Raw genomic sequence first — 22,496 nt, 5'->3', positions numbered from 1 at the left:
CCTGTAAACTGAACATTTACTGCCACTGTTCATCCTGCCAGAGAGTGAAAACGAGCCTCACTACAGCTTAAGGCAGTTTTTACAAAGTTAAAAAGATGCTCAGAGAGAAGTTAGAAAAATGCAAATATACAAGACAGATACACACAGGCTAGTCGGGCAACAGGAAATCCACAAAAGTGCCATCCTGACAACTGATTCTACAACTACACATGTTTAGATCAGGGGTCTCAAACATGTGGCTTTTACCCAACCAGCAGCTGCTTGTAGCTTTTAGAAAAAACCCAACAACTTCACTTTAGACTTAATTTCCCTGAACTTTAATTACAGTGACCAGCACGGATGTATACACACAAATAATTAATCATTAGTCCCCCCCCAACTAAGAACTATTATTTTATTTACTGTTACTGTATTTAAAACTGCCTCCACTTAAACCCAGTTCTACTTTGTTGGTACTTAAAATAAGTAAACAATCACTAAACAACTTCAGTTATTATGGCTCTAAAATGTCATAAATGCAACAAATGCTAATGCGATAAGAATGCAAAGTTCAAATACCAAATAACCACAAACATCTGCATAGCAGTCACAAGTGGTAAATATTTGAATTAATGTTATTTATACTTTATTAGGTTAGGAGACTTTATAAAAGTTGAGGTATTTTTTAGTGACAGCCGGTAAATAAGTTAAAAACAACAACCGAATCACTAATAGCTTAAAAAGTAGGCCTTATAAAATCGCCTTTTTAAGTTATTTAAAAACGTTAGGAGCTATCATTACTTTTATGTTCACTCATTGGTTTATTGGTTAAGGGGAAGGAATATTTAGGAATCATTAAAATCACATAGTAACACTAACAAACTTTTTTTTTTTTAACCTGTGGCACTTCACAGTTTGACAGCTTCTGATTTGTTTTTTTTACCACTATTTAAAAAATAAAGAAATCATCATTGTCCTGATGAAGACGCCCGTCTGAGGCATCTCAAAACTGTTTTTGTTGCGGGAAGTAAACATGCTTCCAACTGACATTCGTTTCCAGGTTGTGTTGACCGTCACAGGCGATTTGTGTCCATGTCATATTTCACTTTTTCAGTCTGTCATGAGGCTGGGCTGTATATTTTTTTTGCTAAGGGTCTGTCTGCATGCACATGGGAATTTTGGAAAGCATGGCTTTAGTCTATGCGTTTTGGCCTTTCATCCCCATCTAAACATCATTTTAGGTCACAGAAAATAGAGTTGGTTTTTTTTCAGAAACTCTGTTCCGTGTTTATGTGTGGACAAGGAAAACCAGGATTTTGGCTTGCAATGTCAAACTTGTTCACCTTCATCTTCTTTCCCAATGTCAGACAGTGTCACATTTTATTGCCCTTACTGCTCCCCCTAGGGCTACGATTGGCCAACATTTGTATACAGCTAGGCCTTGAGTCACCACCTGTTGATATCAAATCCTTCACACCCACATTAAATTGCATATAAACAGGAAACAATCTCACGCAATTTAAAACAAAAAAAGTTAAATTTTTGACTTTACTGTGGATGTGTTCCTAACATTAAAAAAGAAAAAGAAAATGGTGATTTCCAATTTTTCTGGTTGCACCACCACTCTGTGTGTATCTAGCACCCAGGGAAACAACAACTACCCAAAACACTACAAACATTTAGTATCATGTTAATAGAGCTATTCAAGCACACACAGACACACACATATTAGACAGCACACACAGACACACACAGGACTGAGGGCAAGGCTGCAGAAACAAAGTCAAGCATTCCCATCTGGTGAGTCACACAAGCACACACATGCACGCTCACTCATCCCAAACGCAGCGCCTTGGGACCGTTTCAGTCAGAGGATAAAGAAACAAGTTTCACTGCCAAAAGGTGAGCTAGAGTAAAACTTGACAGCGAGCACTTTCCAGAGAGTATAAATGCTTGAGAGAAGGCAACTAGAATGACATGCTGTGCTGCAGTGAAATGCAAGGTTCTTTTATAACAGCTCCACACATGAGAAAATCCTCACAATACCCACAGTGGACAAGTTGAAACACAAATGGCTGCATTTGCAGAGTTTGTGGAAACGCCATAAGGACTGCTGACCTATTTTTCCCTTCGTGCAAAAAAAGGGAAGTGCAACTGAAAGCAGAAGTGTGTCACAGCGTGCCCTAGAATCATCTCAGGGATGAACCCCAAGCTCCGGTGTTCATTTCCATGAAAAGCAGGCTGCTGTCTGCTGCAAACTTATTGCTGTTTTCGCCTTTGTGTCACAAACTTTTCTTAGAGTTTTTAAAAGAACAATTAGTGAACAACTTTCAAATCAGATTAAATCTGATATTTTATGTCACATGCATATTCAGTAGTTTCTAAAAAGCCCTAAAAATGAATTTCTCCAAATGTAATTTTTTTGTGACCTGTACAACTGGGTACACAAGGATTTCTTCAGCTAACATATATAATTTCAAATTTAAGAGCAGAGTTGAAAATAGACCAAAGCACATCTGTGTGCACTCAAGATCAGATTTCAGTCCATACGGGCGCGTCTGCAGTCGCAGGCTCGGAGCGGAAGCCGGTTCAGCCGGAATTTAATCGCTCATCCCTGCCTGTGCTCTTTGTGAGCTACCACAATGCGGGCAGAACAATATATGGAAAATGTTTTCACTCAATATTTCACAACATGCAGGCATAATTTCAAACGTTTTTCCACATGTGTGTCTAATAAACATTTAGAGAAGAATACACTTCTTATTTAGAAAACTGTAATATTAACACAGCAATTTAAACTTACAAAATATCTTTAATAAAGGGAGTAAAGACTTCTTTAAACACACAGTACATGCTGTAGCTCTCAAATAAAAGTTAATTGTGTTTCTCTCCAGCAGAGGGAAGTGTTGTAGCCATATTGCACTAGATTGCATGAGACTGCCGGCAGCATTACTGTAAGTGTTTTTAAGCCTTGTCATTATGAATTGAGACTGTAATATCCGGCCTGTGTGCACACATGCATCTGCAGTCCTTTTCCCTGCAGAGGGGAATGAAATGACAGCAGCATGATGCATTAGTTGTAAGTACCACAGAAACAGGGCTATCTGCACCAGTGAGAAGAAGTGCTGATGGAAAAGCAGCATGCCTAAGAGAGGAAACCAGCTTGAAAGAAAAAACAAGAAAAACAAAGCCCAGTTCAACCAAATTAAAACCAGACTAAACAGGACAGCGCCGGGATCGGGACTTGGGGCCTTGCTGTCTTACCTGGTTCAGTCCTCCCCCTCCTCTGGCGTGATCTCTGTCTCTTTATGTACCACTACTTTGGTCACTGACATGTCAGGGTGCTGTTCTTTAGCCTCCTTTATGGCCTGAGCCAGAGCCTACATACGGGAGTGCAGTGCCAAAAGGGATCACCAGGGGGAGACAGAGAACGGAGAAAGGCAGGGAGGGAGCGGGGGATGTTGGATTGTAAGTCAGTATGCCAACAGGGAAGTCATTTTTAGTCACATTTCTTATACGTCCAGAATTTGTTAAGCCATATGATGAGTTAATTTGTTTAAAATGTCACGTTAGCCCATTCCTTAGCCCAAAGGCCAAGTTCCTCAGCACTTGACCTTTTTACTTTACCACACAATCAAATAATCAGCTTTGCAGAAAGAGAAAAATAATGAGTATGGGTAAGCAGAGAAACAGTATGAAAGGACAAAAAGACCTCGTCATGGTCGATGTCTGCGTCTCCGGTGATAACGATCCTTTTCTCAATTCTTGTCTCCGATATGCCTCCTTTCACCGTCTGACCAACAGAAACACATAAAATCACTGCAATATTCCCATCTGTCAGCTCCTCATAAGAAAATCTTAATCTAGTATCTGAACTTGTTTGGCATTTTTTGTAGCTTAAGCAGCCGATGATACTACTAATGATGATGATAATAATAACAATACTAAAAGCACTGATAAAAACAAAACTGTAATAACTCATGAAAATAAAAACCAGGGGATGGATATATGCAGAAAACCCTCCATCAGGTTTCTGTTATCATCCCCTTGGGCAGGCACACACTTGTGATCACTTGATGAGAACACTTTCATTCTCAGCTTATTCAGGTTTCAAACTTGCCAGTAAGCAGAGAGATGCTCAGATGTACAACAAGCGTGAAGAGTCTAAAGCAGTGGTTCTTAACCTTGTTGGAGGTACCGAACCCCACCAGTTTCATATGCACTTTCACTGAACCTCTTTAGTGAAAAATAAAATATGATTTTTTTCAAATTCAAGACATAGATATGTTTTTTACTGGTGCACAAAATGAGCCGTGCATGTCACGGCGGAGGCTCTCCTGAACCCCTGAGACCAACTCACCGAACCCCTAGGGTTCGATCGAACCCAGGTTAAGAACCACTGGTCTAAAGCAACAACAGATGTGCCCTGACCTTTGTGATGTGTGTGGTTGTCGTGGTGCTGGTGGTCTCTGAGGTTATCGTCTGAGCACTCAGCAACACTCCGGGGTCTGCGTCACCGTTAGTCTCAACCTGTTGATACACAAAACACTCCATATGAGCACTGTACATAAAACCATCTAAACACAGCAGCAGTACTACCTTCTTTAAATTCCAATAAATACTGATTAGTGGAAACCTCAAAGCTCAAACTCATTCACGTTTAGTTCTTTTTAAATTACGTTTCAGCCTCAACTAACTCCTGAGAAAATTATCTGGATTGTGCTACATGCTGCTACATGTTGACTTTTCCCACCATATAGTAGATAACTGTGTGCGTGTCTGTTGCTGTGCAGGTAGTGTGTTTCAGCCAAGTCTGCAGCTGAAGACAAACAGTGAGACAAACTGCAGGTCAGACGATAACTCTTGGTGGTTTTAAGTGAGCCACACATTATGCACAATTATTTAATCAAGTGCTTCTCATTTTTCCCAGTAATGTACTAACACTGACATGTTTATTCAGCCCAGTGAGTCTGCTCGTCTTGTGCGAGAATCTTTGTCTCTCTTGGTGGCAGGAAAGCAACTAGTGACACACTTCACATTTAACAGTAACCCAGTAATCAGTAATATTGGTACTAAATAAATAATTAAATGTTGCCCCATCTAGCAATGTTACAGAATCCTTCCAAATATTCCTGGATCCAGATTGACTGCATCAGTTAATCACTCCCAAGTTGTGCTAAGCTCCACCTCTGGTGAAATTTTAATGCAAATCCCTTCAAAACTTTTCCAGTAATTTTGCTAAAAACAAACAAACAAACTGAACCAATCACATAACATCCTTGGCAGAGGTAGACATACGTACCCCCCCGCAGTTTTTAAAAGCATGCCTAAGGGATGCGAGTACCCCATTTAACAAACGCTGACTTAATCCATCGCTAATCCATGAAAATTTATAGTTGAGCTTTAAAGCTGCAGTAACTCCAACCGCTGCAGTTCCCATCAGCTCTACAAAGCTTCAAAAATGTGTTTTTATCTCATTTCTTACTGCTCAGACTTTCCAGTGACTTCAGTGTTTTGACTCACTCTCACTGGTCGTCTGCTGTCACAGCAGGCAGTTGCTTTACCTTTTTTCTTTTTGCTTTTCTGATAACTGTTCTCCATTAAATGCTGGCTGCTCACCAAGCAGATGATAGTCAGAAACTAGCAGCAGAACACAATCCAGCTTTAAGCTTCAAAACAGACATTTCTCACAAGAGGTAGCGAAGAGCAAAATGGTGCTAAAAGTCGAGTTAATATTTGACCTCCCAGGCAAATGCAAACACTGCACTCAGTGAACGAGTGCTGCTCTGCATCTTCGGCATGTTTAAGCAACATGATTGTCAGTTCACCTCAAAAACCTGGTGATGCTACTGCTAAATCTCTTATACCAACTCGTACACTATTCCTCAATCACTGCCATCCAATTACTGCAGCAGTCACACATTGTGGTCACATGTACCTCTGCAGCTTCATAGGTGATCGTTTTTGTCTCAGTGTGGATCACGGGCATGTCTTTGGTAGCCACTGCGGTAGTGTCGGGACTCTGTTTGACAAATACACAAAACAGGGACAAATCAATGCCTGCAGGGGAAGACCAGCATTATGAAAAACACCCTACCTGAGCCAGATTTTATGCCTGAAACCAAATGCTACAGGTGTTGACTTATAACTGTGTGCTTCTGTTCTTAAAATAAGTAAATCACATTGACTAAAATAAGCACCACATGCTAATAAGCTAAGCCGAGGATGGTCACTGAGTGCCTCAAATCTCTAAAAGAGCATGCAGTCATGTGTTAGTCCCTAATCCAGTGCAGGGGAGGACACTGAAGAACGGGAATCACAAGTTTTCTATCAAGTGTGTGCACCACATCAATTAAAAGGTCAGCTGATCTGCACAGCAACAAACTGCAAAGTTAGGAGCTTGAGAAATAAATCCATGCGTTTGGCAGAGCTAGATCGATTAATAGTGGCGGGCCGTGAGGCGGGGGGTCGGTGATGGTGAGTCTGTAGTAATGAGGCTGAGGCCTCTGGAGCTTATGCAATGTTACCTCCAACCGAGGCACAGCAGAAGGCGAATTGGAAGCTGGTGTGTGTGACCTAAGGAGTTCAGATCGAGTCCCTTTGTGTGGGCTTGTCCTGCCTCGCGCCTCAGTTTCTTTTTCCAGTGCTTTGCCCTCTACAATTTCTTCTGATGCCATCATGTCTCCTCTCACTTCTGACTCGTTTTCTTCCATTTTTTGCAATTTCACTTCTTTCTTGTCATACTTCTGATGCGCTGCCTTCTTTACATCCAGTGGTTTATCCTCTGCTTCCTCCGTTTCATCTTCTGGGCTTTTCATCTTAACATGGTAGTATTTCTCTTTTTCAAATGGCAAACGGTTTGACATCTCTGAAAGTTTCTTTGAGTCATCCTCTGTGCGCTCAGGGGCCACTGGAAAACATTCCACCACCTCTTCATCCACTTTCATACCATCTTCTGTCTTGACGGGGAATTCTTCTTTGAAAAATTGAACCTCATCAGAGAACTGAACCCTCCTATTGTTCACTTCTGTGTGCTGCTTCTCTCCTGCACGTTTAAAATCTGCAAATTTCTTTTCTAAAGAGTCCAAAAATCTCTTATTTTCGTCTTCATCGGGTTCCTCCTCTGTTAAAGGCAACTCTCCTTTCTTTCCACAACCACTAATGTAAACAGGAAGATTACAACTGAAACCATCATTGCCATTTTTTAACATCGGTGCCTCCACCTCTACATCTGTTGATAAGCTCAGCTCCCCAGCATTTTCATCTATCCCCAAATGTTTTGCCACTGGCTGCCTTTCTGCCTTCACCTGCATAGATGCCCTTGGCTCGTTTTTTAAAAACGTGGCACAGTCAGGAAAAACTGACTCTTCATCTCCTACCCTACAGCCACACATTTCTGATTGTGGCATTACTGCATAATCTAGTACCCTCTTAGCAGCCTCTGCTAACACTACTGCAGCTGTGAGCTCTGCTGTAGGGTGCGACTGCTCGGCCCGTACAGCCTCTGTGGTCTGGATATTCACCGTTGGCTCTGCAGACTTAGCTGGGAGTGCCTCCGTCTCTATCACCGGTTTCTCCTCCTGACCAGCTGGTGCCTGTGAATGATAATTATATCATTAGATAATGTCAAAATTCAAACACACAGGGCAATTTCAAACCTGCAAAAGGAAACAACTGTTAGTTATGAGCACGTGTACAACAATTACATACAACCTGTGTTCCAATACTTATTTACTGTAAGGGCCAGAGAGCAGTGGTCACCTTTTGAGAGGAGGAAACACACTCCAACGTAGACTAATGGGACAGGAAGATGGATGGACACAAGAACAGAGAGAGAGGTGAAGAAGGAACAGTCAAAAGTCACAGTCTGGATTTAAAGAGCCAAAGGAGAGAGCATGGAAAAGGAAAAAAAGGACTGAAAAGCAAATAATGTCATGATTGTATGGAATACCATTATGTAACTTATTAAATGTGCTGACTTATGACAAATCCTAAATCCTTTAAACAAAAATCCGGTTTTAGAATCACTAAATCCACTAGGAGCAAATTTCCACTAATCTGCTTTTCAAAACTGCTCCATAAGAACAGTGAAATCTCTTCTCGGGTAGATCCATACAATTTTCCCCCCCGACCTGTTTATGAGGCAGAGGGGATTTTGGAGGATGAAAGCTGCAGCAGTGGCACCGAGCCAGGGCTATGAAGTCACCGCTTTCAGGGAACTGATAACGGAACCGAAAGAAAGAAATGGTGTCGCTTAGCAGAGCTGTAGAAACAGACAGAGACCCAATTTCTTCCTTTATCAGCTGTGGGAGTTAGCTGCTACTGTAAGGCAAGCTGTTAGCTGTCAACAAAACTCAAAAACAAACCCAAAACAGCTGCACTGAAAAAGAAGCAGCGGGCTCGACTGCAACAGAAACCGGCGGTTTGGCAAGAATGCGTGTAAACGCTAGGTGTTAAGGGACTGTTAGCCATGCACAGGGCTTGAGTTATTAGACCGGTTTGGTCGCTGCTGGAGTGAAGGCAGTAAATGGGGCTACGCAGCGGGTGGTGGTGGTGGTGGTGGTGGAGATATGAGGGGAGGCAGCCAAAACTAAATAGTTACTTTTAGTTTTCATACAGTACCACAACTAAAGATGTAGCTGAAGATTCAGAAACTGTAATCTGAGTCAGGCTGGACTTTGACTGCTCAGACTGGACTTCTTTGAAAGTGAAGATTTCTGCTCTCTCCTGTAGTCCATCAGAAGTCTTCATATCTTTTACTTCCTTTGTTGACACACTGATGAACTCTGGAGTCTCCGTCTTCACCTCCTCAGAAATCCATGATGCCATAGCCTTCTTAGGCGAGTCAATACCTTTAATCTGAGTCATGCTGTCTGTTTTTATCTCCACCTTCGGACTCAGCATCTTGGCGGCTGTAGTTTGAGCTTCTGTAACAACTGAAGTGTCTGCTCTGAGGATTTCTTCCTCTTTAGAGGCCATCAGCATTACATGCTCATCAGCTTTAAACTCTCCAGGGACAGCACTTTTCTCTTTGCCCTCAATGTCTGATTTATCCTCGGCGTCCTTCAGGATAATTAGCGTCCCTTTCTTGTCGCTGATGGCTTGGGACACTTCTTGTCTCATAGCTCCAGGGCTGACCTTCACCACCAACCTCTCTGACACCTCGTCCTGGGACTCGGGGGTTTTCTCCTCCACTTCCCTCAGGGTCCCGTCCATAAAGACGTCGTCGTCCATAGTGGTTGACAGACTAATGCCATGAGGCCCGGAGGAGGTGGGCCCATCAGCTGTCATACTATCCACCACATATTTCACCAGATAACCTGCTGCCTGGGGAGACACTTGGCTTATTGGACATGGATCGTTCAAGTTAGTAGACAGAGGACATGACAAAGCCAATACACAGCAGAAATAAAGAATGCACAAGGAGAAATCACACACACACACACACACACACACACACACACACACACACACTTAGACAAAGTATACAGGTCTATGCTTCAAAGTGCACTTAATATAACAAGCACAACAGCCCAAATCAGTGGATGAAGCAGAAGAAGAGGCCTTTCTCCTTTTGTGGTGGGAAAACTTTCTTACTTTAATTTTTTTCAACCTTAAATCCCAATTTTACATATTTCAGTACATTTAAAGACTGGGCAGTCCCAAACACTGGTCATAAGTTTGATTTGAGATTTCCTCTTTTGTTTTGTTTTTCTGATTGGCTAACCAACCCTTGTGGATGTGGTCAAATCAATTTAAACTAGCACAACTGTTTAATGGTTTGTTCAACTACAATCAAATCTGGAAAAAGCATGCAATTACACCACAACGGCGTCCTACTCTCAACGACCACAGGCAATTTGCAGCTCTTAGTAATCACACTTCAATTTCTCCAAGAGTTGCAAGTTCTAGTGTCCCTGCGAGGAGACAGAGGTACTGTCACTATAAGAACTAATGAGTCTTTAGCAGTTTCTAAACTTGAAAGACAAAAAGGAAGTTTTAATAGCTTTCAAACAGTTGCCAAAGAAAGCTTAGAGAGTGTTGGAAAAAAAGCAGAAAATGACAGAAACCCTGTTCTTTCAAGGAACCACATGCTACAAGTAACTCCACATAGATAAAGGTAAAAGAACCAAAAAGTCTCACATATTTTCAATATTAACTCAGTGGAAGCAGCTTACCTCAGTGATTTTAGGTTCCACTTCCTCTTTTGTCTCATCTGCTGCTGGCTCATCTTCTTTAGGCTGCAGAGGGAACAAAACATAAATAGACATTTAAAAAAGTCACATATATTCAAGAAAAATACAAGAACGGACACAACCAGTGGAACCGCGTGTTCCATTGTGGCAACTCTGGATCCTAAAGCTCCTTCACCTTCTCGCATTTTAGTCAGACACACTGGTTGTCAGTGACTCGTCTTCACAGACTTTAATTAGTGCCGCTCATTTGTCCTGCGCAAGTCCATCAGATAATTTTACACATCACAAGTAAAGGAGAAACTGATAAAAATGCACATAATGTCACTGAGCACAACAATCACACCACTGATTAATGACTTCATCATCCATTACCGAGACAAATTAATATGATAATCAGTTACCGAAGACATGAGCTGATAAGAGGGAAAGAGAAGCACACTCACTGAAATTAACTTTATTCAGCTCTGAATGACTTTACAGATCATTCTCCTCTGTCAAGGTGCCCATCGTCTCCTTTCATATGCACTAAAACCATTTGGGATGCAAAATGTGCGACCACGCTCGCACCGTTTAAAAAAAAATTAAAAAATCTAGCTCTAGGCTCATTATGAATATTAAATTTGCTGCTTTATGAGTCAATGTGCAGTAAATCCTGAACTGACTACTTTTTTTTTTTAAAGCAAAAAAACCAAAGGAAATCTCCTTGGTGATGTCATGCTCTACACACACGCCATCATTCAGTCTGCTGTGGTGCTGCAGCTTACATCCAGCTCCAGCGGCTCTATCATTGGTGCCTCATCCGATCTGGGTGAGCGCATAGGGGACGAGGAGAGTCTCTTCTCCCACTCTGTGAGACCGGGCGTGGTGATGCTTCCGCCGGTCTCCAGGAAGGAGCGCTTCAATTCGCTGATGTTGGTCTGGTGCTTGACGACCTCCGCTGGAGGCTCTGTGTCCTAAAGTGGCCGATCAACCGTGATACAATGATGAGGGCAGGAGCAGCGCGGAGGGAACGACGGCCATGCTTCATGTACGCAACGGTAGCTTGCATTTCCAAAGAATTACCAAAAATACGCGGACAGCATAAAATGCAGCTCAGAAAAGATCTGCAACGTAAACTTCCGCAGATCTAAATTAGTTGCATTATTTGCTTCCTCGGCTCTTCATACTTATTGTTCACAGGCCTGTTTAGGTCTTTGTGCAGGCTACCTGTGCAGCAGCTAGTACAAACAGCAAAACAAAAGCAAAAAAAAAAAAAAGGTACACCCACATGGCAGCTGTTAAGAAAGTAGCAGCTTGTACTGAAATGCTAAAGAAGCATTTAAGACTAGCTTAATTTTCTGGGCCGGGAAATGGTTTCATGCAGAGATTTACAGATTTAGTTTCATAGGTTTAGTTAAGAAGAACACTCCCAAATCTCATTCAAGGTTAATAATGACCTATTTCAACTTAGCCTGTTTTGTCATAATACATTTGGATGCTCACAGCAAGTCTAACTCTCAAACACATCTGTTACCACTTCGATTACCAGTTAGGTTTCCTCTTACCAAAGTAACCTGCATGCACATTTCAGTCATGCATTTTTTTCTTACCAACCTCTAGCATCAGATTACTATGTCTGATAAAAACATTTTCCCCTTTTACTCGTCTTATGAAACTACACTGCAAAGACAAGAAAGGGGGAGAGGAACTGTAAATAAGGGAATTAGATGCTTTATTAAAATCAAAATAGTTTTAGGAGAAACTGGGAGCCTCGTATTGTACAGTATGGCTGTAGGTGACAGACGAGGGTAAGCTTCAACGCACTGAAAAGTCACAAGTTATGAAGAACCTTGAAAACTGAAATCTGAGTCTTGGGTGTAGCAACAGCAGGAAATTAAACATAACCATGACTCCACAAAAAAAGCAGCAGAAGTCTGCGCAGTGGATTTAAGCAAGAGTCTGATGTAAGGTATGATAGTGAGCAGCAGCAGCAGCAGCAGCAACAGGCAAGCGAAGGCAGATGGATGGAACAAAATGACTGATGGCTGATTTGTGAGCGGCTCAGTGCATCTGATGTCGGTGTGATGCACTGAGCAGGGCCGCGAAGCAAGCCCAGTGTACCTGCGTCCGCATCTCAGAGTCCTCATCTGCTTCAGACTGGCAGCAAGTAAGGAGGAAAGCATAGAGACAGTGAGACAAGACAGTAATGCGCTATTAAAGAAGAGACGCAGATGGAAAAAACAGGTGAAGGGAAAGAGAAAGCGAGCAACAAGGACAAGCAAGCAGAGGTAAGAGAGGGAAGGAAAGGGTAAAGATAATGAACAGAAACTGACAGTTAGCTAATCCCCGGCTCTGAACAACTACAGTCCAAGAACAAAAAATATTTAACAAGGAACTCCAGCCATGTCCACCTTTGAATCTGTCCACAGGTTTAAGTGGACTGACAGCAAGTTTTATCAGGCAGCTGATTTCATTTGAACTTTCGAAACCAAAAAGTGGAAGAAACTGAATAAACAGTGACTTTCTCTGCTCTATACTACACAGCATGCTATTGAGCTTAAATTAATAAACAAGTATTACCAACATCCACAAACCAAGTGGACACTTGTGTGCTGAGAGGTTTCTTTAAAAAGCTCTCTTTTCTGACTTCAAGTGTAACCACCAATATTTAGCCATTAGCTACTAGCAACAGCTATTTCTGATGCTGCCAGACTTCAGCAGAACAGACAGAAACATCCTAATTAGTTTGGGATGGTTATGTCTCCTCTTTATGGCCAAAATGAGTGTATTAAAGCAGCTTAAGCCAACAGAAGCTGGCAATATTTTTCACTTCAGATGATGAAATCAGACACGAGAAGCTTGTCTGAAATCCTCCTTGATTAAAAATTGCTTTTGTTTTTAGGTATTACAAATTAAAGTCTATCATCAACAGACACTGCAACAGGTGCAGGGCTTAGCCAACAGTCAGTATTAAGACTCAAAGAGATAAAAGTGCAGATATTGTGACATGCATTTTAATACATAAAAAAGGGAAGGAACTAAAATGGCATAACAAGATCCAGAGCATGCATGACATACATGACTTTTGCATTTTCGCAAAAACGTTTCAGTGGTTACCAGACCTATAATTCAGCGGCACTTCCTTGCTTTTCCTTTTTATTCTGCATTTCCTGCATGCCTTAATTATGATGGTTTTCCTTTGTGTACAAACCTCTGTAGCGGTCATCTCTCCATCAAAGGCAAAATCAGTTTGTTCGCTGTCAGTCTGCATTCACAGACACACCCAAACGGGTCCAAGTCGAAAGCAAGAAAAACAAGAACAACCAAACTTGTGAACGTTTGACTATTTGCATTTATGCTCTACAGAAATTCTTCATAGCCACAATAATGGGGAAGATGGAAATGCATTGGCTGTTTGCACTGTCAGCTACAGATTATCAGACAATACTGCAGATACGTTCTGCAAAAGAACCACAAAAAAAAAAAAAAAAAAAAAGTTAAAAAGCAAATGAAAAATAAGCAGAAGCAAAACAGACTCAGAGGAAGATGAACCCTTCGGTCAGTCACTTTGACATTTCAGGGTAACATTTGATATATTTTTTTTAAATCAATAATACAAATTTGTGATTAGGAGAGGCTACATCCTGGTTTATGTCAATCACTCCACGTGGATATGACATTTGCTGTGTAGTCACTGTACAAACACAAAACACTTGACAGTAAAAATCTGTTGCCGAACAGTAACCTGACTTTCAGGCCCTCCCCCTCCTCTCACCTCATGCATGCTGGGGTGATTAGGATGCATTTATCTGTCACCATCTCTCTGCATCACAGCGTGTATTACACTACACTCATAATTGGTGACTGCAAAGAGTGCTGCTTGAGGGAAAAGTAGCACATCTTTGCACTCCACATGGCAAGCCTCTTCACCGAAACACTCGGGGCCCTTTTCAGCTGATGTTCAGTTTGAATGATTTATTTTAATTAGTGCTGCTCTTCTGGACGCAATGCAGAGAGACTGAGTGCAGATATATATGGATGTGTTCCCATGCAGCTGGTATGGATCACGTTTTAATCTATAAAAGCCCTGAATGTATATGATAACACTGAGATGGGTTAGCCACAAAAGCCGTGTTTTTCTTTGTGGGGTTTGGTGAAGGATTAGTGACTAAATGAAGACAGGTGACTTCTTCTGATACTCATAATCTGTAAAAACAATGCGCTCAGTCAGAGAGTGAAATAGTCACATGATGAACTGTTTTTTTTCTTCAGTGAGAGTTCATGGTAACGTGTCACTGAAGCGGCTCAGAAGCTCGTAATGTCCCTGACTATTTGTGTCTAACCCTCTCATTAAACGTGCATCAAATATGAAATGGTGAGACTTGCAAGTTCATCTCCGTGTACTTGTGATGCTGATGAGGATGTAGTCTACAGGATGAATGTGACTGGGCAGAGATGAGGTTCTGAAAGTAGGAGACTGACAGACACTGGGACAGACACAGTCTCCAGGTCAGCTCTGAACTGGTGAAACGGCAGAGGACACGGTAAGGGGTTAACCGATATCATGGACTGTCATTCTAAGCCAGGGGTGGGTACTGGAACATACAGGCGTACGCAAAACACACCTCCTCTTCCTCTGAACTGTCATGGTCATGGTAACTCTGGGCTAGGGAGGCTGTCAGGGAGGCTGCCTTGGGCTCCAGGTAGCAGAGGCACAGCGCCAGCGGGAAGGAGAGGGTGAGGGCATAGGGCACAGAGAAGGAAGTGGAAAGCAGGAAGAAGAAGATGAAAAGGAAGCAGGGGATGAGTGAAGGTGACTTAATGGGGAGGAAGTTCTGCGCACACTCAGGAAGGAAGCGCATCTCTGACAGGTCAGGGAATGTGATGTAGCCATCCTCATCTAGGATGGACGACAGGTCGGGCAGGTGCAGGGAGAAGGAGAAGAGCGTGCCGCCCCGGCTCTTGCCCTGCTCCAGCCTCTGCTTGCGGGCTGACAAAAGCAGCGCCTGCTCCTCCAGCAGAGCGGCTTTATGGTCGGCGCGGGCTTGCCGGCGGCGGCACCCAGTACCGCTCTTGACTGGACTGACCGATGAAGCCCGCTTGCGGGCGTTCTCCCTGTGCCTGCGCCGTACTTTAGTTGATGAAATGGGGGATGAAGGGAGCGAGAGCTCGGAACGGAGGGGGTCGGATGTGTATGCATGAGGGGGGCACTGACGGAGGGAAATGACAATGAAGAGATGGCCGTATGTGTGTGTAGGAAAGGAAGGGGGCGAATAAGCATGAGCACACACGAGTATAGTGTGAGGGTCAAAGGAAGAACAAGAAAAGAAAAGCTAATTAGTAAAGCGCACAGAAAATGAGAAAAAGCATTTAGGCCTTGTCTACTGCAGAGGATTAAGCTGATAGCAAGTGGGAAATTCTCATCAGCCAAGAAGAAGTCTATTAAGAAAGAAAGCAAAATTAAAATCTCAGAAAGGGCTTAAAACATAATAACTGCAGCATCTAAGAAACAATCTTAGTCTTTCACGTGTAGCACCTCTCTGAATCAAACAGAAAACATCCAATGTCTCTGCAAGTTTCCTTCTCTAAATGAAATGCAACCCCGCGTGTGCACCGATCCTGGTGGACAGCAACTTACCTTTGTGTCTTGTCTGAGCGGTGATGTGGCAGCAGGTTCTGGTGTCTCTGCTGTGTCCTTCTTAGCGTCCCCCTCCTCAGCCTTCTCTTCCTCTGCCTTTTTCTCAGTTGTTACAGTGGTGATAATGTCTCCCTTGGCAATGACTTTGGCTTCCCCGTCAGCAGGACTGTCCTTCATCAGCGTCTCATGGTTCTCCATAATTGGAGCTGAAACACCAGAGGACAAAGATGGATGTGATGGCCAACTGCATGCCATTCACTGTGAAAAAGCTTTGATTTGCTCCTGGACATTGCTGCTGTTATATCCTTTATGCATTTGTCACCGTGTTGCTAAACATGCACCAAAAATTTCAGCTACGTTAACATTTAGGTGCAAATATTTTTCTTCCACTTCCCTGAGGCATAGCAACTTCCTCTTGCACAGAAACACTTCCGAGAATCTCGGTGCTCAAAATAACCTGAAAAACCAACACCTCACCTCCATCTAAGCTGCGGGACATGTTGTAGCGTTTGCTGGAGGTGCGTTCAAAGAACGGAGCAGGTCTGATGATCTTAGAACTGGCGCTGCGTGTCTGAGCCTGTGTTCTGCCGCTGTAGCGAAATTTGGAGCCGAGGGTCAGGAACTTCTTTGGGGGTGCCTCGGGGGATACGAGCCTGTCAGAAGTTACCAACACTCACATTATTCAAACCAAAAATAAAAACACGGATTTAAGCATAGTGCTCTGAAACGCTAACTGCTACTTTAGTGAACATTCCCCAGAGAGCCCTGGGGCTGAGCACGCTACTCAAAACCTCCCTGGAGACCAATATTTTTTTAATTTTTTTTTTGCTTAAATGAACAAACTTTGCATGTTTTCCAAATGGCAACAACTATTAAGAGTCTGGACGGTGCTTCTCTCACGACATGAATTCGTGTATAATGATTAGCAGTAAATCTGTGCTGACAAAGCTGTAGGATCACATGTCTGACTCACAAATTCATTTGGGAAACAATGTATTATGCATGGTATTGAGTGGAGAATAAGATTGAGCTGCCGAGGTGTAGATATTATTTATAATTAAAACTTCTCAATGCTGTGTGCTCAGTTCTCATCACAGGTCTGTTGCTTTTTCTTACCTGAAGAAGGTATGGTGTTCCACGCAGACTTTCCAGAGCCTTTTGGCCGCACGATGATTTGGAAGTTTGAAACCAATCGTGCTTTCAAACTGCTCGAACTGCAAGTGAGACAAAATGCTGTGGTCAGTATCACCATGGAGATCCCTTTGACAACGACAATTAATTAATTCCCCTAATCATATTAATGTGTTTTTATAAGGTATTTGCCTTTAATTAAAAGGATAACTGCTTTGCAGTCTAGCTTGACAATTTAAGTGAACACAATTCATTGTTAACATTTGAAAATAAAGAAGGAAATTTGCCCAACTTTCTTTTTCCCCAAAGGGTTGCTGAACTTAGCCAGTAATTGCTAGATGCTCGGAGGCAGCAGCAGTTATTGACTCTTCTCTACTTCATGAGATTTCTGCAAGAACTGATGTCACTATTCTGGGAATTTTTGGCTTCATTCTTGTTTCATACATGAAACAGTAACTCAGCTGTTGATTTATTGACAAATTACTGCATTTATAATTAGTGCATGAATTCACTTTCATTATTACTGTTACCTTTTGCAAGTACTAAATATAGTAAAGTTAAGCTTGATGGCGTTTGAGTCAAGTTTCCTCAGAGTATCAGTGGTACAGATGGTGTGTGTAACACCGATAAAGGCTCTCCCCTGTTGCTCTAGACACTGAAATTAATTCCCTTTGCAGTAAAAGTACATGCACTTTGAAAAATTCAGCAACTAAGCACTGTTACATTTAGAAGGAAGCTGACGTTGAAGTATCGTTGTGGAGGAGCTACAACCCCGCTTGCTTCTAAATGTAACTGTTGTTAGTTGTTTGCTATTTTTAAGCTGTAAATGCAAACTACTAAAAATAAATAAGCAGAAACCATTGTGTCACCTGTTTTTGTGCAAATCAAAGTGACTACAAGTGCACTGAAGAAGCAACAACAAGACAGCCCACATAAAGGGAATGGTGGTGGCTACAGACTTTTGCTGTCTGAAATGAGGAAATGGGGGCTATTACAGGAGGAGAGTTGGACTGAAGAGCTTCAACCCAGCTGCAGAACAAGCATCTGCTGCTTTATGTGAGGAGAAACAGGATGAAGGGTGCCAGAGCACATCTCCTGGTATTTTGTCCATACTCTTGAGACACAGCAAACATTCTTGCAACAGCACGTACGGATGCGCCATCCTAGAGGAGTTGCACTACCTGTGCAACCTGACAGGGCTGCAGGTAGCAGCAGGTCATGCTATCAGCAGTGACAAGGGCACTAGTGAAAACCAAAATTAATCAAGAGGGACGACGGGAGGCGCAATGGTCTGTTGCCACCACCCGCAAAACAATTCTCTTCTTTGGTGCTTGTCTTGTTGTTGCCACTGTGCACCAAAGCAGGGGAAATGGATTCACACTGGTTTATATATCCTAACCAGACAGATTGACTGACTGTGTGTTATACTGCGATGATCTAGTGTCCCCTTTGAAAACCTTTGAAACAAACATGCTAAACAAGAAAGCTTTAGTTTAAATGCAGATGCCTTGCTTTGTTTAATACTTGCAAAAGCTAACAGCAATAATTGGTAAAGCTGCATTCAATATTTAGACGTGAAGCCATTAAAAAAAATTAATCACAAAGTTTAAATTATCTGCCTCTAAATTATGTATTTTTTCTCTGTTTAATTTTCAACCTTGGAGGTTTTTAAAAAAACCTCTTAGAGCTCTTAGAGATGTTTCATGAAGTCCAGAAGAAGTGCTACCCACTGCTGCCACGGGGTTTTTAGTAGCTACTGGCTGAATGCAGACGCCCAGCCAGGCAACTGAGAGCAAAGTTGTTGTTACTCAGTCTCTCTCTACTCCAGCTGAGAGGTCCATTGCTCTTCAAAATATTGCTTTAGTCTCCAAGCAAGAGGAAGTGCACACCAACATTCCTCCATCCCACCATTCAACTTAGCAATCAAGTCAAATAAAAGGTATAATGGATGGCATGATCTGAGCCATGACTGCTGTTTTGCTGTCCTTGTGTTGTGGATTTTCAAGTGCTCTATAAATATGTATTTTTTTTAGCTTAAGCACTATATAAATAGTGAAATCCCAGTGCTATATTATCTTTTGCCACAGATCTCAATGACACATTTTACAATCTCCCAATTCCCTGCACTAATTTTATATTCATATTTCCAACATAAATCAGCTACAGAATACAATGCACACATAGCAGAGATGGGGTATTATGAATGTAGTGGCAACAACACGTGTTAGAGTTTAAATCAGGGGTCTTTATAGCTGATACACAATTTAAAAAGGTTTAAAGTTCATGTCTGCTGCTGCAAGAAACTCATTTCCAGTATCTTCATAACTGTTATCTTTACCTCGCCGGGCCGGATTTTGATGTAGAAGTTGTTCCTCTTGTAGGAGATTTTGAGGATTTTGGGCCAGGCGAATCTGTTGATCCGCAACCTGTCTCTGTAGATGAGTAGGCCACTTGCACAAACTCCCAGCATAATCTCCACACCCTCCGAGTCCTGGAAACAACACAAACATCAACACACGACAAAGCAAAATATGGAAATACGGTATGTTTGAAATATTGTTTACATGATGTCATTTAACACAAAAGTCCTTGACAAGCTTTACAAAGAAGTTCACTGACCACGGCACCGCTTTCTTTTTCTTTTTTTGTGGTAAAATATGAACTTCCATAGACTCTACAGGATATACGGGAGGCGTTTCGGTGTCGGTGCACAGCAGGACAAAGTGGAGTTTAAGATAAGAGCCAGGTTTGTGATAATAACAGGGTTAAGCAGGCAGGTGGAGAGTGGATTCAGGCATATGGCACTCTAAACTCTTCTATGCAGGCTGTGGCGAGTTTGAATTAAGACTGAAGGGGTTCCAACTGGCAAAAGGAACAGTGAAGTTTCGGGAAATGGTGGGTGAAGCACAAAAATGATGCTCTTCACTGCACAAAGCATGAGATGAGCAGGTAAAAATGAATGACGACGTTTTGAAAAGGGAGGCGCTGATCCAAAGCATGAACAACCAGCCTTAAGTGATTTGTGGGGTGCTTAAAATGACACCTTTGAAGGAAACCATGCACAAGGAGAGACCACATGGACACACACTCTCACTCGGGCAAAGCACATGGAAAGCAACCTCTTACCTCTCCCTCAGCTGGAGCCAAGCATTCATAGAGATTCCCTACCAACTTTGCATTTAGTGAGAGAGGAGAGAAGACAAAAGAGGGATGCTGGTCTGATATGTACATCTTTTTCTCGTGTATCAAAACTGTGACTCACAGAAGCAACACTGAGCATTGATGTCTGCTCGGTTTGATCAAGGCCGCTTCCGCATCTCTGTCATCTCCTCTATTCTGATCTAAATCTGTGAAGGCAATTTCCTCCCCATCACGTGCATCTAGACCCTTTTTTGACTTTCAAAGCACATTTGATAACAGATTCATATCAAGAAGACTGATGGCTGTAATTTTCTTTTATGACAGCAGCGGCCCCGCTGTCCTACACCAGCTCTCTGTTTTTACTGCCCGTTTTCTAGTGACATATTTGATCCAATCTGGACAGCAGAATAAAACAGATGGGAAATTATCCAAGTCAAGCTGGGCTCCAGACCCCCTCCCACCTATCACCCCTCTTAAACCCACCCCAACCCCAGAGAGGCAACAGTGACACAATGTCAGTCAGTCAGGGGAGCAGCAGTGGCATGTTAAATCGAGGCATTACTATGGCAGCCATGATGTGTCTGAAGCAGCAGTGTTGTGGTAGCAAGCGTCAATACCGAGTGCATGGGTGATGTGTTTGTATAAGACCTCACACAGAAAATGCAAAAAGCAGTTTACGTCCACATTCTGAAAAACATGAATTGTTTTGAAAGGCACCCACCACATCTGACGATGTGAACGTCCTTCAGGTACACCGCTTTGTTTATAGCAACAACTTAAATAACTAGTTTTTACATTTTGGTGTTTTTATCTTAGGCCTCTGTGATATCGTGGTAGCTAAGTCCATCTTTTACACAAAGACTATTCTAACCTCGCATAAAGGTGAAGCCTCTCATTTAATTTGTGTAAATTAGCAATATATTCATGTACTGGTGGGAGAGAGACTTTTAGACTCTGTGTAAATTTTAACTTCATATTTAATGAGTAAATATGAGACTGGGTGATGGTTGTTTGCTTTCTTGCACACGTCTACTGTAAAGAGGGGGGGAAAAAGTTACTGTTTGGTTTGCATGTATAATAAAGCACGCTGTAAAATCAAACAGGTTAACCTTTAAAAAAAACAACTAAATCGTTTTCCACATTTGACTTCACATTAACCAGTTAGGTTGAATTCTATAGACTGATATATCATTGTGTTGTAAGAAATATTAATAAATAAATACTTAAGATTTGTTAAGATTTGTTGTGATTTGCTACCTTAGCGTGGTGGAGGTCCACACCGTACATTGATAGCTTCTTGGCATTTTCCAAGAAGTGCATCTCGGCATCAGCCGGTGACATCCCCCTGAATGGACACAACAGAGCATGTCAGACATAAGCAAGTAAGGCAAAGAGATTTAAACCTCTCTCTTTTTCTTAAAAGCAGACTTAAACCTTTCTGACCAATGTGACGAGAGAGAGAGAGAGAAAATCTCTACATGGATTATTAGCAGGATTATAGCTTGAAAGATTTTGGAAAAAGGCTGTTTTCATGGATGTTTTTAGCTGAAGTTCTATAGAGAATTCTAAGTGCATCCATTTTTAGATTGTCTTTAGAGAAGACCCTAATCCTGGCAATGTCACTGCCTCACTGCAGCCATTGGACCAACATCAAATTACAGACAAATCATTGCAATAAAGGGTAATGAGGGGGCTCAGAACAGAGACTTAGATTTTTTTTTTTTTTAGGTCAGATTGTGAATGTTCACTCAGATTCACAGATGGATTCAAGGCCTAATAATGACATAAAAACTAGACCTGCAATTCAACTTTAGATTTATGAAGAATTTGATCAGAGGACCTTATTACGCACATCTCATCACTAAATGCAAACACAGCATTTCATTAGTAGAAAAACAGTGATGGGTCCTTTTATGTTCTATGTATCAAATGTGACCCATTCAGTGAGACAAGAAATGCTGTTTATATTTTCTAAAAACATTCTACAAACATTTCACACCATCTTATCAAAGTGACATGTTTATGACCACCAATAATAAATTCACTGGACTATTTGACATCTTTCTGACTCTTTCTATTAATAATCATTTTCTTGAAAGGTATCTGCATGCAGTGTAAATGAAATAGTACTAGAGATACTAACTTGTAAGTCTTGTGGAGCTCCATGACCTTCTCCTCTAGCTCTTTGGTCTGGTTGGGTGCGAAGCGCAGTTCACTGAGGTAGTCGCTGGCGAGTTCCTCTGAGTCATAGTCTCCAAGTTCAGACTGCGCTGTATACGAGCCCAGCACTGTGTGGGTGGCAAAGGAGCAGGGCAGGCGACCTGAAACTACATCATCTCTCAGCTGCAAGCACAGGTAGTACCTGAGAGAATGAGGACAAAATATAAAAATATATATGTAAACAAAACTGCAATTTCGTGGTTTTTAATCAA

The 22,496-nt window shown here is 42.0% G+C and overlaps 1 protein-coding gene across 14 annotated transcripts in view; it reads right to left on the bottom strand.

Moving 5' to 3' along the window:
• Positions 1 to 22,496, bottom strand: part of epb41l3b (erythrocyte membrane protein band 4.1-like 3b) — a 52,752-nt gene that overhangs the window by 1,168 nt on the left and 29,088 nt on the right. For 3 of the 14 annotated variants that reach the window (XM_025899982.1, XM_025899983.1, XM_025899981.1), the window contains exons 7-25: positions 22,208 to 22,426; positions 21,322 to 21,409; positions 20,050 to 20,094; positions 19,262 to 19,414; positions 16,909 to 17,006; positions 16,270 to 16,445; positions 15,793 to 15,998; positions 14,780 to 15,364; positions 13,366 to 13,419; positions 11,769 to 11,834; positions 10,940 to 11,128; positions 10,158 to 10,220; positions 8,602 to 9,306; positions 7,741 to 7,773; positions 7,503 to 7,574; positions 5,918 to 6,001; positions 4,411 to 4,509; positions 3,692 to 3,772; positions 3,244 to 3,359 (exon numbers count right to left, since the gene is read on the bottom strand). In XM_025899982.1, coding sequence (XP_025755767.1) covers positions 3,249 to 3,359; positions 3,692 to 3,772; positions 4,411 to 4,509; positions 5,918 to 6,001; positions 7,503 to 7,574; positions 7,741 to 7,773; positions 8,602 to 9,306; positions 10,158 to 10,220; positions 10,940 to 11,128; positions 11,769 to 11,834; positions 13,366 to 13,419; positions 14,780 to 15,364; positions 15,793 to 15,998; positions 16,270 to 16,445; positions 16,909 to 17,006; positions 19,262 to 19,414; positions 20,050 to 20,094; positions 21,322 to 21,409; positions 22,208 to 22,426 — 3,127 coding nt within the window. In that variant the 3' untranslated portion in view covers positions 3,244 to 3,248. Of the gene's footprint in view, positions 1 to 3,243; positions 3,360 to 3,691; positions 3,773 to 4,410; positions 4,510 to 5,917; positions 6,002 to 7,502; positions 7,575 to 7,740; positions 7,774 to 8,601; positions 9,307 to 10,157; positions 10,221 to 10,939; positions 11,129 to 11,768; positions 11,835 to 12,275; positions 12,312 to 13,365; positions 13,420 to 14,779; positions 15,365 to 15,792; positions 15,999 to 16,269; positions 16,446 to 16,908; positions 17,007 to 19,261; positions 19,415 to 20,049; positions 20,095 to 21,321; positions 21,410 to 22,207; positions 22,427 to 22,496 lie in introns of all 14 variants that reach the window. The other 11 variants (XM_025899984.1, XM_025899986.1, XM_025899994.1 and 8 more) reach the window with 11 other exon arrangements.

The sequence above is a fragment of the Oreochromis niloticus genome, linkage group LG18 (genome assembly GCF_001858045.2).
Source record: "Oreochromis niloticus isolate F11D_XX linkage group LG18, O_niloticus_UMD_NMBU, whole genome shotgun sequence".
Classification (NCBI taxonomy): Eukaryota; Metazoa; Chordata; class Actinopteri; order Cichliformes; family Cichlidae; genus Oreochromis; species Oreochromis niloticus.
Note: the sequence above shows the minus strand (reverse complement) of the source record. Positions and strands in the feature narration are given on the sequence as shown.